The sequence below is a fragment of the Rhinoderma darwinii genome, chromosome 12 (assembly GCF_050947455.1).
Source record: "Rhinoderma darwinii isolate aRhiDar2 chromosome 12, aRhiDar2.hap1, whole genome shotgun sequence".
In the NCBI taxonomy this organism is placed as follows: Eukaryota; Metazoa; Chordata; class Amphibia; order Anura; family Rhinodermatidae; genus Rhinoderma; species Rhinoderma darwinii.
The window spans coordinates 66,959,084-66,977,850 of NC_134698.1; the positions used below are offsets into that span (position 1 = coordinate 66,959,084).

Consider the following 18,767-nt stretch of genomic DNA (forward strand, 5'->3'; position numbering starts at 1 on the left):
AAGTTTTACAAATTGTTACAATATTTAATACACGTTTTCACATTTTTATAACAGACATAAACAAGAAACACATCAAAACCTCCAGCAGTTTAATATATGTATACTGCTAGATGCGCACGCAACAGAAAAATATGCCGCAAATCCGCGCAGTTCAGATCCCATCTATATGGTTGGTTCTATATTTTGCAGCAGATTTTCTATCCGCAAATCTGTACGGAATATCTGCAGCGTTTTCAGTACGTGTGCAACTAGACTAAGGGTATGTTCACACAGCCTATTTTCTGCCGTTTTTCGGGCCGTAAAGGCCCAAAAAACGGCCGAGAAATCGGAAGCAGAACGCCTCCAAACATCTGCCCATTGATTTCAATGGGAAACGGCGTTCTGTTCCGAAGGAGCGTTTTTCGCGGCGTTTTTTTACGCATAAAAAAACAGCCGTGAAAAGGAAGTGCAGAACACTTCTTGGGACGTTTTTGGAGCCGTTTTCCATAGACTCTATTGAAAAAAGCTCTAAAAACGTCCGTAAAAAACCCTGCGAAAAACGCAGCGACAGCACAAAAAACTTCTGAAAATCAGGAGCTGTTTTCTCTTGAAAACAGCTCCGTATTTTGAGACGTTTTTGACTCTGCGTGTGAACATACCCTAAAAGTACCAGTTCTGTGATATAAATCAAGGCAACCACAGAAGAAATCTTACTGTTAAATATGAAAACAATCACCAGGTAAAATATGTTTAGTCATGTCACCTCAGTGACAATAATCCAAATAACCCAAAAGTACTGATGAAGTTACATAATACGTACGATTATTGTTCCGATGCATCCAGTAACTTTGCAAATCTTAATTACAAAAATAATCCTGACAGTTCCTAATTATACCTGTGTCTCCATGGTAACAGACTACAAATAAACCCTGTGTGTAGTCTGATCCTGCAGTCTGGTATTACTCTCTTACATCTGCCTTCCTCCAACCTTCAGACAATAGTAGTTTAGGCAACAGAGGAAATCAGTCTAGGGAAATTCCTTTGATTGCAGGCATCATTTATGACCTGCTTACTTAGTGCAATATTATGGGTCAATAGACAGCACTACAACTCTAGTGCTGCCCGATTAAAAAAAACAAACAAACAGAAAACGTGCGAAAAATGTTAATTGCGGAGACCATAAGGGTATGTTCACACACACTAATTACGGACGTAATTCGGGCGTTTTTGCCCCGAATTACGTCAGAAAAATGCGGCTTGAAAGCGTTGACAAACATCTGCCCTTTGAAAGCAATGGGCTGATGTTTGTCTGTTCACACGAGGCGTATATTTACGCGCCGCTGTCAAATGACGGCGCGTAAATAGACGCCCGCGTCAAAGAAGTGACCTGTCACTTCTTTGGCCGTAATTGGAGCCGTTATTCATTGACTCCAATGAAAAGCAGCGCCAATTACGTCCGTAATGGACGTGGCGTTCAAGCGCCTGCACATGCCGTTACGGCTGAAATTACGGGGATGTTTTCTCCTGAAAACATCCCCGTAATTTCAGCCGTTACGGACGCTGTCGTGTGAACATACCCTAACGATCAGCCGCCTATCAGGATTTTACAACCATCTGGTACATTTTTCTAATTTAATGGCTTTATAATTATGGTCTGCGACCATTTTGGCGCCACAGACACAACGATTATGATGGACGGACGGACATGAAGTAATGAAATGTTATGACAGATGTCCTGATGCCAACATGAAATGATGTGCAGTCCCCATATGCAATAATTGACTCCGCTGCTGACTCTCCAGTGACTTCTCCGCTCTAGATCTGCAGTGGATTGCTCAGCCCTGAGTAGTAACACCTCACAGGAGGTAGTGAGGCTGCAGCTGTGGTGTGTGATGGGTAGGGAAGCAGAGCAGGGTCATCCTGCATTGAGGCTAGCTGCATTATATCCACCAGCATTGCTCTCCAGCCCGTGTAATATGAAGCCTCTCAGCATCATCCCTGCTCCTCATCCTCGCTGCAAGCTGCTGGGCTAGGGGGGTGGGCTTCTTCTGCGCCAAGCACCATGGCCACAGACAGTGAGTATATGCATGTGATGGGGAAACTGGCAAGGAAGGGGATGGTGCAGTCATTTTGTTTACATTTGATAAGCAGGTACCAACCCCTCCTGGCAGATCTGCACTAAGACGCTATGAAGGAGGATGGGGAGGTTAGTAGGAGAGGGAGGAATCAATGTGACTATGGTATGCGTGTTAATTGTATGTGTGTCTGATTATAATTTAGTCACGAGTATATATAATATATATGTGTGTGTGTGTGCGTGTGCGTGTGTGTGTGCGTGCGCACACGCGCGCCATGCTCATCTACAGTGTGTATATATAAACGTATGTGTGTGTGTAATGTTCATGATGTATTTATACAAACAAGTGTTGTATAGATTGTGCAAGCAATTTTGTATCTATCTCATATCTACCTATTTGTCTATCGTGTAACTAGAATTCATCGGGCCCCATAGCAAAATGAGATGGGGCCCCCACCACTTAGTGAAACTTATGTTGCTGTTTCAGTAGCAATAATTAAAAATATGAATAATAATATTAGAGAACCCATATATATATATATATATATATATAGTAATGCTGGATAGCAGAAAGCCACCAACTTATTCACCAAAACAAGGCACAACGTTCTTGCACCGGCGTGGGACCCCTAAACCTCTGGGCCCCATAGCAGCTGCTATGGCTATAGTTACGCCCAGGCTATTTATTCATGTCTATGTTCACGATCAATTTATACAAACAAATGTTGTATAGAATGTGAGTGTCGCATACAAGCATGTTTGTATCTATTTCATATCTATAGTGTATATAAACAAGCCGGGTATACAGTATATACAGCCAATGTGTATGTAAGAGTTGCATAGAATGTGAGTGTAGTATATAAGTCAATTTGGGATTTTCTATTGATCTCTCATGTGTCTATCTAATATTCATATTATATAGACCATGTTCCTTGCATCTGGGGCATAGCTAGGGAGGTTGGCAAGGCATGTTCACCAGGTACTGAGTGCCGGGGGGGGGGGGCACCATCAAGCCACTCTGCCATGTGTGAGGCATATATTACAGGTGTAGCCTGTTGATACCCCTATACATGTGCCACGGTGTTGGCAGTAACCCCCCAGGGTGATAAGTTATTCAATAGTCAGAGATATTGATGGGACATTAAAGCTTTGTGTCCGTTTGGAAGAAATGTGGTGTTCATCCAACCGTTACTGGTTTCTTGCCCAGCAGTAATGGACGTGTCAGGGCTGCAGTGCTTAGTAGAATTTGATGCTGTAGGTGGAAGCTGTGGCCTGCGTGACGTCACCTAGAGTTTAACTCATTGAATACAAGAGACAATGGGGTAGTGACCTAAGGTCCCTTTGTATCTATTCTGTAGACCAGTGATCTCCGGCAGCTGTTACAAAACTACAACTCCCAGCATGCCCCGACAGCTGCAATAAAGCTGCAGAACTTGTTGGGGAACCTTTAATTTCCAGTCAGTGCTGGGCATAACCTCCAGATTACTGTGGAGAAGTCATATTCCTCTGTGCAGGAGCAGAGGTCACCTCCATGCAGTAGAAATGGGCTCTAACTATAGTAGATGCAGAGGTTGCAGTCACGCCTGGGCACTGAGGGGGCTCATCGGCCACGTACTAGAAGTCGACTGCGTATGCCAAGGTGAGACTTCCTATTTTGGGCAATGTTTGCAACATATAAAAAAAATGCATTCATTTCTGCAATATCAGCACATTTTAGACCAGAGACAGACAGATGTTGATATTCTAGGTTAATATATGATAATCTATGTGAAAAATATCAGCTAGAAACAAATGGCCTTTCTGCTGACACTTCCATCTCTGGTGGGTAGATAGTTCAGATTGTGGTGTGAACATGGATAAAAGTTCACAGGATGATCCTAACAATAACTACAGCGCAGTATGGGCATAAATGGATGGGGAACAGTGTGGGACAAGCAATGATGGGGGCACCATGAGGGCAGTATCATGACATTACTCTTTGGGGTATGTTCTCACGCTTAACAAAATACGGCTGAAAATACGGTTTTGTTTTAAAGGAAAAACAGCCTCGGATTTTCAGACGTTTTTTAAGCAACTAGCGTTATTTGCGGCGTTTTTTACGGCCGTTTTTGGAGCTGTTTTTCTGTTGAGTCAATGAAAAATGGCTCCAAAAACTGCTCAAGAAGTGACATGCATTTCTTTTTACTGGGCGTCTTTTTACGCGCCATTATTTGAAAATGAGGCGGAAAATAACGCCCCGTCGGAACAGAACGTCGTATTTCCCATTGAAATCAATGGGCAGATGTTTGTAGGCGTTCAGCTTCTGATTTTTCATCCGTTTTTCTGGGTGTTTAACCAGGGTCCAAAGAACCCCAGGTTCCCATGTGTCCTTGTTGGCAAACACTGGTCTAGACTATGAATTTACAGAAACCAATGGGGTATCATGTAAGTTTAGACATTCGCAAAGCCAAACAGACGCACTAAGGTCCAGGCTCTTAGCTCCAGGATCATGTACACTACAACTAAACCGAAGATCAAGGTGGCAGCGCATATGGCCACATCACTCGAGAGTGGCAGTGCCCTAGGTAGCTTCTTCACTTTCTATGTATCAATCTGGTCCCTTACTAGAGAGAAATATTCATTGCTGATTGATCTTTACGGTCTTGTGGATTTGCTGCGTTGCTACTAAATCATATGCATGGATCCATACAGCATTGAATTGGTACATTAGTTTTCCACTATTCTTATACGGTAATCAGACATCAATCTCTATAATAATTGGCTTTTTTCTCTGCATGCGTCTGTGGCCTAGATCTAGGACCGTGCACTGGGACACATTACACAGCTAGATGAGCTGCCCGCGTGACAAGATTGTGGCGCACAGAAGGGATATACAGAGATGTTTTCTGCATTATGATCTAGGAACAGAATTTTGAAGAATTGACATTCTTACAGCCGAATATCCATTGTGGTGTCATGCACAATATAGCATTCCTGGGGGAGGCAATGGGGTAGATTTATCAAAACTCGTGCTAAGGAAAAATTAAAGCAGATCTGTCAACTTAATATGCTGACCTATGTAAGGGCGCCACGACAAATTGTTTTCCCTGTTAAGTCACGATTCTAACCCCACCCAATCCCTGCCTATACAATGTCATGCTCCCTTAGTGACTCTCCACCGTATAATGCCCCCATAGTGGCCTCCACACAGTATAATGCCCCCATAGTGGCCTCCACACAGTATAATGCCCCCATAGTGGCCTCCACACAGTATAGTGCCCCCATAGTGGCCTCCACACAGTATAATGCCCCCGTAGTGGCCTCCTCACAGTATAGTGCCCCCATAGTGGCCTCCGCACAGTATAATGCCGCCATAGTGGCCTCCACACAGTATAGTGCCCCCATAGTGGCCTCCGCTCAGTATAATGCCGCCATAGTGGCCTCCACACAGTATAGTGGCCTCCACACAGTATAGTGCCCCCATAGTGGCCTCCACATAGTATAATGCCCCCATAGTGGCCTCCACACAGTATAATGCCCCCATAGTGGCCTCCACACAGTATAATGCTCCCTTAGTGACTCCCCACAGTATAAATCCCCCACAGTGCCAAATGAAATAAATACTCGCCTAACCCTGTTCCCACGACGAGTGGAGGAGATCCCCCTGCAGGTCTCCTCTGGTCTGTGCTATGAGTGGCTCGGTGCAGACAGGTGTGATGACGTCACTGCATCGCACCTGTTTGTGCCGAGCCACTCATGGCCTGCGTTTACATAATGAATAGTGGAGCAGGGAGCTGACGGCTTTAAAGTTTAAACCGGGACATACCACTGGCCGCCCGGAATCCGGGACGGTTGGGAGGTATGCAAAATCTGTGCTGTTTGCCCCTGTATACGAATATATGTATATGAATGTATACACAGCAGGCTGTCAATCAACAGCCATGTGGCAGGCAGGGGGTGCTCTCCCCTCATGAATACAGCGGAGTCATAACTATAATTTCTGCGTATTCTTTCAGCGCTCCTATTAGCGAAACAGCACAAATTATTTTTTTTGCCATTTCGGCTACTAGAAGTACGGACTTGTAGCTGTAATCTGCTGCCCTTACATAGGACCACATATTAAGCTGACAGATCCGCTGTAAACAGTTGCCCATAGTGAGCTGAAAGCTTGTTACAGTGTTTGAGTTTAGGCAGTCCTATCTCTGACATGAACGGAGCAGCTGCACAAATCACTTTTGTACTAGACTCTAGGATGATAGCTCTTATCTATATTGATATACTGTAACAAACCCATCAGTTGCGTGAACAGGACCAGATCAAGAAGGGTATTTAGCTGTAAAAAAAATTTCGTTCACTTAAAGGGGTTTTCCCATGAGGGAAATTTATGACATATCCATAGGATATGTCATAAATGTCAGATAGATGCGGGTCCCATACGCTGCGTGAAATTCACTGACAGTCTGAACGGCCCCATTCACTAACATAGGTCCGTGCGACGCCCGTGAAAATCACGCGCGTTGCACAGACGTATAACACGTTCGTGTGAATAAGGCCTTAGTCCCTTAGAACTGAATGGTAGTTACAGAAACAGCGTAGCTCGCTGAACTGTGCTGTTTCCGTAAGTCTCATAGTAGTGAATGTTACGGAAGCAGCGGAGCATGCGAGTTACGGTTTTTCAATAACTACCTTTGGATATGTCATAAATGTCTCTCATGAGAAAATCCCTTTAAAGCAAACAGAGATCTTAGAAGTGGTAAGGAATTGAAACTCACAGTATATCAGAAAGTTGCAGACCTGACAACCCCTTTAAAGAGGATCTGACGGTTATCCTGTCGGTTTTAGTAAATAATTAGTATTCCCATGAAATAACAATTCTGGAACATCTTTTACATTGTGCTGTTTCTGTGATTCCTTCAGGAAATGTATGAATAAATTAACCAGGCATTACCATTCTCCTTGTCAATAGGGGTGTGTCCCTACACTGTCTGACACTGACGGCACTGTTTGGACACTGTTAGCTTGTGTAGGGACACACCAATTGACGGAAGGAATAGTAACATCCAGTTGTCATTATATTCATACATTTCCAGTATGAATAACAGATGGCACAGTGCAGGGTTCTAAGAAAAAAAATTCTCCAGAATTTCCTTTGTTACTCCTCCTGGAAATCTATGAATAAATTGACAACTGGGTGCTACTCTTCCCCCTTGTCAATAGGGCGTGTTCCTACACAATCTGGCACTGTCCAATCAGTGCTGAGATGGTCACACTACGTAGAGACACACCCTATTGGCAAGGGAAATGGTAACTCCTAGTTGTCAATCTACTCATAAATTTCCAGGAGGAACTGCACAATGCAAAGTTCTAAGAAAAGATGCTCCAGAATTGTTATTTCATGGGGAATACGAATTATTTACTAAAACAGACACGTTAGGAAACCCTTTAATAAACAGAAGAATATCATTCATGGTTTAGTGCTTATTGACGACCGCCTTTTACGAAAAAGCGCTTTAAGGTGTCAAGACGTCTTATAAATATTTTTCTTTCTGGGAAGCTACGGATGGTCGGGGGAAATCCTGGCTCCTGCTCAGTTCACAGAGAGATTTATATCCTGGACGCGGCATTAATGAGACTGGGGGGGGGGGGGGGGGGAGTCAATGGAAGACGTTTTCCTAGTGTAGATTACTGGAAGTACAAATGTAAGATTCGTATTTGTCTCCTCCACTGTCGCCATCTTATATATTATTTATGGCCCAGAATATTCCAGTCAGATCACTCGATGGACGGAGTAAAATGAGCTGAAGACTTCATTCCCTATAATAATTTATTATTTACTGTCTGAAAAGTAGTCGCCTGGAGGGGTTGAGGTCGTTGCTTAGCAACAGACAGCACTGGATGCCGGTGATGGGGCCCATTCTCCCTGCGGCTGTGGAAATGGAGGGATGGGGGGAGGGGGGGTGTCACTGGCTATCCTTGTGACGGGCTGGTGTTATGTATTCATATAGACCTCAGACCCTTCCAGAAAGGAATGGCTGCCGGTCCAAGGTTGTGCGCACCATAGAGGTGACCATGTGGCTGCTCTGCGGCCCTTGTAGAGAAGAGGCCCAGATCTAATTGTTCTCATTCCCGTGGAAAAAAAAAATGTTGGACTTCCCTCTCTGGAGGCATTTCTAGAAAACATGATTGCGGGGAATTGGCCCAAGGGTAATTGAACGGGTGTGAATGGGGGAAATAAACACCAGCCCCTTCTGTCCTGGGTGGCAAATGCCGGCACTATAATGTGGGGTCCATTTTGGCTCTCTTCTATGCCCCCACTGTGCTGGTCCTTAGCTGCTTTGATGCAATAAGTCGCACTTGCCAACCCTCCTATGTTGTTCTTGAAGCTCCCAACCACTCACGCCATATGTGTACTCTGGATAGCACTATTAATAAGGGTACTTTGGCTGGCATTATTAACGGTGGTAATATTGCTGGCATTCTTCATTGGATCAACTTGACTGGCACTGTTATGGGGGGCACTTTGGCTGGCACTTTTAATGGAGGTATTCTGGCTGGCATTATTAGTGGTGGCACTGTGCATGGAACTATTTATAAGGGCACTCCGTCTAGCACTTATGAGGACACTCTGGCTGTTATCTTAAATGTGGGTACTCGTGCCGACACTGTTATGGGGGCACTGTGGATGAATCTATTTATGAGGACTCTCCATCTGGCACTGTTATGGGCCACAGTCACATATATTGACACTCTATTTTGATTGAGGTACGGTCAGTATTGGGGTAAGGGTTATTTGCTACTTGTGTCGTATCTCTTCTACCTGATCTCAATTACGAGTCTATTATCATTATAAAATAAGTTCTTCTCCGCGCTGGAGAGTAAATGTCGGACAGAATATCCAGGACATGTTTGTATACGGCCCCTCACCCCTCAGCAGAATGGGGTTGTGTTATATATGATGTCCCCTGTCCTGATTCCAGTCTTTCACACCATTTTGTATTTAGTCTATTACCCATTTAAATTGTGTCTTTTCATTGGCCATTTGACATATACTTAGAGTTGTGAAGAGATGAGCGTCAGTCAGTTACACCTGCTGCCACTTATCTCGAAGGAAACAATAGAATTTGACATGAAAAATGGAATCTGATTAAATTTCTCCTTGTAGGGTGAGGATCTTCATAGACATTAGATAGATCTTCATGGTGGCACCATAGGGCGGCACACAGATCTCCTATAGCTCAGTAGTAGAGTCGCAGGGACTCCGCATATACAACCCCCTTACAGTTGGACCTTGACAATCTTGTTTTTCATGTCCCGAGATACGCAACCCCCGTGTGAATCCAGCCTAAGGGTATGTGCACACGTAGTGTTTCCAGGCCGTAAACATCCTGAAAAACGGATGAATAATCGGAAGCAGAACGCCTACAAACATCTACCCATTGATTTTCAAAACGGGCGCGTAAAAAAAAAAAACGCCCACGAAAAAAAAGTGCATGTCACTTCTTGAGCCGTTTTTTCATAGACTCTATAGAAAAACAGCTCCAAAAACGGCCGTAAAAAACGAAGCGAAAAACGCGAGTTGCTAAAAAAAACTTCTTAAAATCAGGATCTGTTTTCCCTTGAAAACAGCTCCAAATTTTCAGACGTTTTTGATTTTGTGTGCGCACATACCGTCCTTTGGAAAGAAACGTAATACTTTCAGATCATCAGGCCCCGGATAATAATCGACACCATAAAGCTTTTAGGAGGAAGCCGTGTGCACTAATGCGCTTTATAGGAATATTTACTAATGCATTTTGCTTGATAAAAGCCTTGGTCCTAATAAGTGAAAGGTAATGGGAGTCTTCACGGCGGGCGCTGCATGCGTTCTCCTAGTCTGGGCAGATCTACAATCACTGTGCCAGTCCCTCACTACATTGCGGCCCTGCTGGATTTCTAGACAGCTCATGTACCCGACAGGAGCGATTATTAATTAGCATTATGTTGGGGTGCGGCTATTTAAGCAATTCCCTAATATTTTCTCCAGGGTGCCGCAAAGTTGGAGGAAGTTCATATCCAATAGAAATTTATATCCGCATCCTCCCAGAATCTACCTCTCCTCACACCACGATACTGTCCATATCATAGGTAGCCCCGAATATACTAACACGTCTGCACGAGTCACTGGATCAGAACAAGTCTCCTGAAATGTCTGTATCGATCATCTCATTGACGTCAATGTTCTTGCTATTCTCCGTTTTAAGGATGGCGTATAAATAGGAGCGCAGCGGACTCCATAATGAGGTTGTCTCATGGAGGCCATGCCTTTCAATATGTCCTGTTAGGGTACATGATGTCACAGAGTGGGGTTCCCCTAAAAAGAGCTGCTCTTGCTCTGGTAGACCCGGGACCTTTGTCTGCTACTACATGGTCAGTCAATAATTTAAATGGCCCGTATGTAATTCTGCTTTTCTCCTGCAGACGGCCGCCTCTTTCCTTCGTAATAACAGCTGATGCCAGGCCTTTGTAATAATGGGTTGCATTGCGTTACTTTTTTTCCATCAGAGGCACACGTATACCTCCAGATGATAGGCATACAGTGGGATACGTCACCCCCCCCCCCCCGGGCAGATCACTACTGGAATTACTGTACTCAGGGAAGTCCTGGATATCACTGTCCCTATATGGACAGTGATGTCAGGGGCTTTCAACTACGGAATCCCCGGACAAAACATTGCAAGAGCTCTGTCCGAGGACTCCAGTCTTGGGAAAGCCCTTGACTTCACTGTACATATATGTACAGTGATGTCAGTGAGTTCTCCAGTCCCAGAGTCCACGGCCAGAGCGTAGTTGAAAGCCTCCCTCATCAGTGTCCATATAGGGACAGTGACATCAGGGGCTTCCCCAGGTTGGGAATCCCAAGACCGAGGGCTAAACGATGCTCTTCCCGGGGACACCCACCCTGAGAAAGCTCTCTGAACTCTAAGTTTCATATATACATCTGACGGATGCCATACAGTATTTTCCGTCACGCATAGGCTCCTATGTTTAAAAAAAACAAACAACTTATACCGCGTGATATACGTTTTTTTGTTTTTGTTTTGCGGTATCAGGATTGAATAGCATAGTCTACCACATTATTCCATCCTCCCAAAAAAAGGTATATGGACATATATCAGCCTGAGGGAGGCCAAAAGGACACTTTTTTAATTTATTTTTTGGCTTCCGTTGAGCTAATGTAGCCCTATAAACACATTTAGCGTGTACGTCGGGGGTTTTCCTGATCCACACTAAACGAAGGGCTAAAACGCAAACTGAATGAGGCCTAAGGCTAACCCTGGTCTTATTCACCTCTATTGGTGGAATCGAGGTGTAGAGACGACTAGCAAAGATTTAATATCTGTAATATTTTAGTGTTTAACGTTACGACCATTAGGCCATAAGATCCTTCCTGTAATATAATTATTTCCTCATTTCTAAGACTCCGCTAGTCTCTGCTTTTCTTTGGCCTTCCACACTTTTATCACATGGATCCATGGCAACAGCAAAGCTGCGCTGCTAAAATAGCAACATGCCAGTTGGCATTACACAGATGATGAAAGGATGATGAAACACAATTATAGGTGCTAAGGACGTGAATAATTATGGGAGATTATCTCTGCCAAGACTGAATACAAAGCTCCCACACAGGAGGTGAACAGGTGGCGCAATGTATGAGCGGAAAATCATTGCTTGTAAAATTATTCATTGGAGGCAATTCATTCTTTATTCCACTAGATGGCAGCACATGCTTTATAGTTATCAACCACCAACATGAGCGTTATCCCCATAAGCAAAAAAATAACTAAAGTTCTTTCTCGTAAAGACTGATTATGCAGTAATATATTTAGTGAGACTTTCAGGATTCTGGAAAAGCTGGGTGACCACTTCAAAAGCTGTTCTGGCAGCCATATTGGTTGTCAAGCAGCATTACCAGAAATAGATATAACTAATAAATGCTTCTAGGGGGGAATATCTCTGTAATAAGGTATCGGATCTAATCTGCTTCCGTGCCTCCATATGCCTCCGATTTCCTATGGAGGTTTTTTTTTTGTCTAATTCTTTTACTAGCGTTTCCCTTTAACTTGACAATGCATCTACTTCCAAAATGAGAAAATAGGTACCCCGCCTCACAACCATGGCAGAACAGTGGCAGAGGTTATGGAGCAAATTATCTAGGCACCTTGCCCCATTTCTGCGTTACTATTTTTTTTCTTGGCCCTAAAACCTGAAGATAAGGGCCTATTCACATCAGCGTTGGTTTCCATTGAAGGGTTCCGTCGGACCTTTCCGTTGAGGGGTTCACCCGACGGAAACCTCAGCCGGAACCCCTCAACGGAAAGACAACGCTGATGTGAACAGGCCCTTAGTTACGGAACCTCCTATACCAGTGTGTTTCTGTCCCAGGTGCCTCCTACGGTCCCCGCCTCAAGTACCCCCTTTAGTTCTCCTCTGCAGTGCCCCTGGTTCAGTAGCCCCCTGTAGTAACTACTCCCTTCGGTGTCTACCCTAGATGCCCACCTAATAGTCCCAGCTCATCACGTACAGTGAAAGAAAATAAGTATTTGATCCCTTGCTGATTTTGTAAGTTTGCCCACTGCCAAAGACATGAACAGTCTAGAATTTTTAGGCTAGGTTAATTTTACCAGTGAGAGATAGATTATATAAAAAAAAAACAGAAAATCACATAGTCAAAATTATATATATTTATTTGCATTGTGCACAGAGAAATAAGTATTTGATCCCTTTGGCAAACAAGACTTAATACTTGGTGGCAAAACCCTTGTTGGCAAGCACAGCAGTCAGACGTTTTTAGTAGTTGATGATGAGGTTTGCACACATGTTAGATGGAATTTTGGTCCACTCCTCTTTGCAGATCATCTGTAAATCATTAAGATTTCGAGGCTGTCGCTTGGCAACTCGGATCTTCAGCTCCCTCCATAAGTTTTCGATGGGATTAAAGGAACAGTGTCATCACAAATTATTTTTTTATATGTTAAAGATGTTAGTGCTTTATTAAAAACGTTTATATTCATTTGTGTGTTTGTGTTTTACTTTTTCTTATTTTTACACTTTTTCTTCCCTATGGGGGCTGCCATTTTTTGTTCCATTTCTGTGTGTGTCGATTAACGACACATACAGACATGGAATACGGCAGCCACAGTCCCATAGGGACTGCGAACGGCTCCCGTCCCATTGACTGCAGTGTACGGCGTCTGTGTGGGAACTGCGCATGCGCCGCTCCCACACAGTCCTATTTGAAATTGGCGCCGTCCGGCGCCATTTTCCTGTGGACCGGAAGTCGCGGCCGGACAGTAATATTACTACTTCCGGTCGCGGCTTCCGGATTTGTGCACTTGCACTAGCGGCAGCAAACGGAGCGGACGGGCCGGAGGGAGCCGCGGCGGCAGGAGCAGGTAAGAGATTTCAATGTATGTTCGTGTTTGTGTGTGTTTACTACTGTATGTAAACCTACTACACTGTGGGTTAGCTCAAAAAATGGCGACACACAGTGTAGGAGGTTACATCGTTCAAACCCCTCGTTTATCCCGGCACTAGCCAGGATAAAGGAGGGGGGGATGCTGAGAGCTCACTAGAGCGAGGGCTTTTAACCCAATGTTGCAATGCTGCAATTTTGGGAACAGCTCCATCTAGTGACCAAAAATGGGTAGTATTATAAATTAGAAATAATTTATAATATTACATGGACTCGTGCAAAAAAATAAAAAAAATTTGAACAATGTTTAATCACCCACACACTAAATGTTTAATTTTTTTAAAAAAAACATGTTTTTCTGGCAACACATTCCCTTTAAGGTCTGGAGACTGGCTAGGCCACTCCATGACCTTAATGTGCTTCTTTTTGAGCCACTCCTTTGTTGCCTTGGCTGTATGTTTCGGGTCATTGTCGTGCTGGAAGACCCAGCCACGAGCCATTTTTAATGTCCTGGTGGTGGGAAGGAGGTTGTCACTCAGGATTTGACGGTACATGGCTCCATCCATTCTCCCATTGATGCGGTGAAGTAGTCCTGTGCCCTTAGCAGAAAAACACCCCCAAATCATAATGTTTCCACCTCCATGCTTGACAGTGGGGACGGTGTTCTTTGGGTCATAGGCAGCATTTCTCTTCCTCCAAACACGGCGAGTTGAGTTAATGCCAAAGAGCTCAATTTTAGTCTCATCTGACCACAGCACCTTCTCCCAATCACTCTCAGAATCATCCAGATGTTCATTTGCAAACTTCAGACGGGCCTGTACATGTGCCTTCTTGAGCAGGGGGACCTTGCGGGCACTTCAGGATTTTAATCCATTACGGCGTAATGTGTTACCAATGGTTTTCTTGGTGACTGTGGTCCCAGCTGCCTTGAGATCATTAACAAGTTCCCCCCGTGTAGTTTTTGGCTGAGCTCTCACCTTCCTCAGGATCAAGGATACCCCACGAGGTGAGATTTTGCATGGAGCCCCAGATCGATGTCGATTGACAGTCATTTTGTATGTCTTCCATTTTCTTACTCTTGCACCAACAGTTGTCTCCTTCTCACCAAGCGTCTTACTTATGGTTTTGTAGCCCATTCCAGCCTTGTGCAGGTCTATGATCTTGTCCCTGACATCCTTAGAAAGCTCTTTGGTCTTGCCCATGTTGTAGAGGTTAGAGTCAGACTGATTAATTGAGTCTGTGGACAGGAGTCTTTTATACAGGTGACCATGTAAGAGCTGTCTATAATGCAGGCACCAAGTTGATTTGGAGCGTGTAACTGGTCTGGAGGAGGCTGAACTCTTCATGGTTGGTAGGGGATCAAATACTTATTTCTCTGTGCACAATGCAAATAAATATATATAATTTTCACTATGTTATTTTTTTTATTTTTTTAATATAATCTATCTCTCACTGTTAAAATTAACCTAGCCTAAAAATTCTAGACTGTTCATGACTTTGACAGTGGGCAAACTTACAAAATCAGCAAGGGATCAAATACTTATTTCCTTCACTGTACATTAGCCCACCGCTGTGATATGAACACTGGAAATTCATAAAATCCACAAGTCCCAACATTCGACTCCCAAATTGTGGGACATTTTAACCCACCCCCTGCCAAGGAACACCCCCAAACTAGTCTGGAAATGCCTCTTTGGAGGTCTGGTTCACGGAAATAGTCCCACCAAAAACAGGACTATGATCATATGACTAATCTGTGGCTGGACTAAAAAACTCTAAACAGCAGTACCAGAAATTCTAGGAGTAAAGATGAGAATCTGTATATCACGGACAGAAACGTTACACGTGGAGGGTCAGATGTGGCCATTTATTTCAATACGTTTACAGTACGTCCTATAGAACTCAGGAAACATATTCAAAATGACATCATACGTTGGTTTAGATATTAGTGATCGTATTCCTGTCACACTCTCCTGGTGGTTTAGCAGGGTAATACCTAATATCTCTGGTGGTCTATGGTGGAAAAATCTGCTGTGTGTGAATAGGCGTATGTAAAACTTACATTGCATACGAAGATCTGCAACAAATCTGTCTGAAGGTCCGTAAATGGTTGTCATTATTTTATTATCTAGGATGCTGAAGGGGTTAATAGTGGTGGTCTAGGGCAGGGAAGTGTACCTATATTATATTTCATCTAAATAGGTCCAGGGTTCTTGGGGCCTGTTCACATTAACGTTCGCTTTCCGTTGATGGGATCCGTTGGAGATTTCCGTCTGAGGTACCCATTAACGGAAAGGCAAACGGAAACCATTGATTTCAATGGTAATGCTTCCGTTGCTAATGGTTTCCGTTTGTTCTCGTTCCATAAGGTTTCCATTTTTTTGGGGTGGAATCAATAGCATAGTCGATTCACGCTATTGATTCCGCCAAAAAAACGGAAACTTTAGCAACGGAAGCATTACCAGTGAAATCAATGGTTTCCGTTTGCCTTTCCGTTGATAGGTACCTTCGACGCAAATCTCAGACGGATCCCATCAACGGAAGACTAACGCTGATGTGAACGCGCCCTTATACAGAGATTCAGTCATAAAATTACAAGATAACATTTTGCCTGCCTGCAGCTGCCACTAGAGGGAGCTCACTGCATAGTGATTTATACAGCTCCCTTAATAATAAATTCACATGCAGTGTGCTCCCCCTAGTGGTGATAAAAATAATTTCGGCATTTAACTAGTTATTTTATCCTGAACTGCTCAGAGGCGAGTGCACCCCTGAATAAAAAAAGATAATGGACAAAAACCTAATCAAATGCAATAAGCCACTATAAAGGAAAAATATATATATATGTGAGGCCATTGCAACAGGCCTAGTTCTGAGAAGTGTCGGAGAGGCCGCTGCTTGAGGCGATTGGTTACAAGATCATATGTAATAGCCGGTCTTAATACTCGGAAGGCCGGGCAGTTGTCAGGGTAACTGAGCACTCAATACGGTACTCAGGTAAAAGAGAAGAGCAAAGGTTGCTGCGCAATGCATCGCTCTTCCATATTGGCATTGAAATAAAACAATAAAACACTTCCACAGATGGGGAGGAAGCGAAGCGCCGACCTTATTAATAGCAGGGAACAAACACAGGAGTTTAGGTCGTAAATTTACAGTGAAAGCAATTTTTGTACAGTCGATTGGACACTTTTATTACTCTGCACATAAAATATTGACCCATTACACACCTATTGACGATCTGTAGTAGGACTGTGACTCTATTCACATCTCACTTTGTCTAACATGCAACGTACAAGTTGTTCTTGTTCCTTCAATATTTCTTGTTTTTATCCTGATCTTGAATTATTTCTTCAACCGTCTTCTGCTGCTTCCTGATGAATGAGCGGGAGGGAGGGGACTAAAACAAGTCTGTGCAGTATGAAGAGGCAGTATATTGTGCAGCAGATAGAACTTTCCATCACCACCAGTGAATATAGCAACTTGTAGGGAATTGGTGGCCACACAGTTGCTATGATGGTATGGGTCCGTGCATTACAACTTATATGGTGGCACCTACGATGCCGTATTACAGACCACCATATAGTGCCTTTGTGCGGCACCATATTATTTCCTAGGAGCAATGCTGAAAACGTGCGTAATATGGCATCTGTTGGAACATGCTAGGTTTTAGGCAAATTATTATTATTATTGGGTAACTAAACGTTCAACAAACTTCTGACATGTCAGAAGATTTGATCGGTGGCGGTCTGAGCACTGAGACCCCTACCGATTGTTAAAACAAAGTGGCAGAAGCGCTTGTGTGAGCGCTGAGCCGCTTTAGTTCTGTTCGGCTTGTCTCGGAAAGCTGATGTAGCGGTGTACATAGACTTTCTATTGAGTCCATACACCGCTCCATCGGCTTTCCGAGAAAAGAATAGTATTGATTTATACAAAAAGGCAAGTATTTTCTCAGGTCACTCAAAGTTAGGTATTGGTATTTCTGGGGTTATGAACCCCCCTACCCGTTCTGTAGTACAGCAAAGTTCATACTCTTCTCCAAAATGGGAACTGGGAAACCTCGTTGTCCATATATATATATATATATATATATATATATATATATATATATATATAAACAAACTATATTTTTCTTTCTCCCGACGCGTTTCCTTATGGACGAAATTCATCAGGGATATGGCCAAGTGGCCCCTTCAACTAGTGGCTCAACAAAGTATGCTGGAGCAGTGCGAAATATAGTTGTCAGGTTCTGCAGTGGCAGGGAATCTTTGCAGCACATGTTCCCACAATGCTGGAATGAACGCCTGTGTTGGCGTCTGACGTCATCCATCCAAATATCGTTTGTTTATATATATATATATATATATATATATATTAAAATGGACAACGAGGTTTCCCTGTCCCCATTTTGGAGAAATGCTGTGCAGATCAGCCCTATTTACTTGAATGAGCTGCAATAAAATCGTTCGACATTAGTGAATCTTTTTATGGTAAAAACAAAATATCTTAACACAGAATACAGCGGACTCATAGTTAAGTGCTATTAACCAAATGACATTGACCTGTCGCTATATTATGCAGCACTTAAAGGGGTTTTCCACGTTCTGATGACCGATCCACCGGATAGGTCATCAGTATATGATCGGTGCGTGTCCGACACTCCGGCTACCTCCGGGCACTGGACGATATTGCCGGAAGCAGATGGCTCCGGCAAAGAATAGTGGCCAAGCTGCAGTACTGAAGTACTGCTCCTATTCAAGACAATAGCAGTGCTGCAGTTCTGCCGAACGACCGCTATGCAGTGTACAGAGCCAACTGCTTCCGGCTCCAACTTCTGCATACCGTTCCAAACATCCGTTGCATGGATCGGTGCGGGGTCCAGGTGTCTGACACGCACCAATCATATACTGGTGACCTTTCCGGTGGATAGGTCATCAGTTGTCAGAACGTGGAAAACCCCTTTAACTAGGGGATCATATTATAGTGACCAATCCATTGTAAAAACCTGCCAAATATATTCCATGCAGATCCTTTAGGGAGAGCATCTAGCGGCATACACAGGAGAGAGGGGGGCCCAATAGCTAAGATCAAACTGGTTTCTCGTTATGGTGTTGAGTATTGTCACCCAATTTCCCCCTTCACCCTCTTTCCATGAGTCTTGGGTTAATCCCCCCCCCACTTGTATGCTAGCAATGCAGTTCCTGCGGAGAGTCCTGTACAGGTTCATGCCATGGAATAGCCCAAAAAAGTCACAAACCAAACTGCTTTGTATGTAGCCTTTTT

The 18,767-nt window shown here is 43.7% G+C and overlaps 1 protein-coding gene across 1 annotated transcript in view; it reads left to right on the forward strand.

The window, feature by feature from the left end:
• Window positions 1-1,794: 1,794 nt before the first annotated feature.
• SYT16 (synaptotagmin 16) overlaps window positions 1,795-18,767 on the forward strand; it is a 61,018-nt gene continuing 44,045 nt past the window's right edge. Inside the window, exon 1 of the mRNA XM_075843732.1 lies at window positions 1,795-2,054. Coding sequence (XP_075699847.1) covers window positions 2,042-2,054 — 13 coding nt within the window. The 5' untranslated portion in view covers window positions 1,795-2,041. The remainder of the gene's footprint in view (window positions 2,055-18,767) is intronic.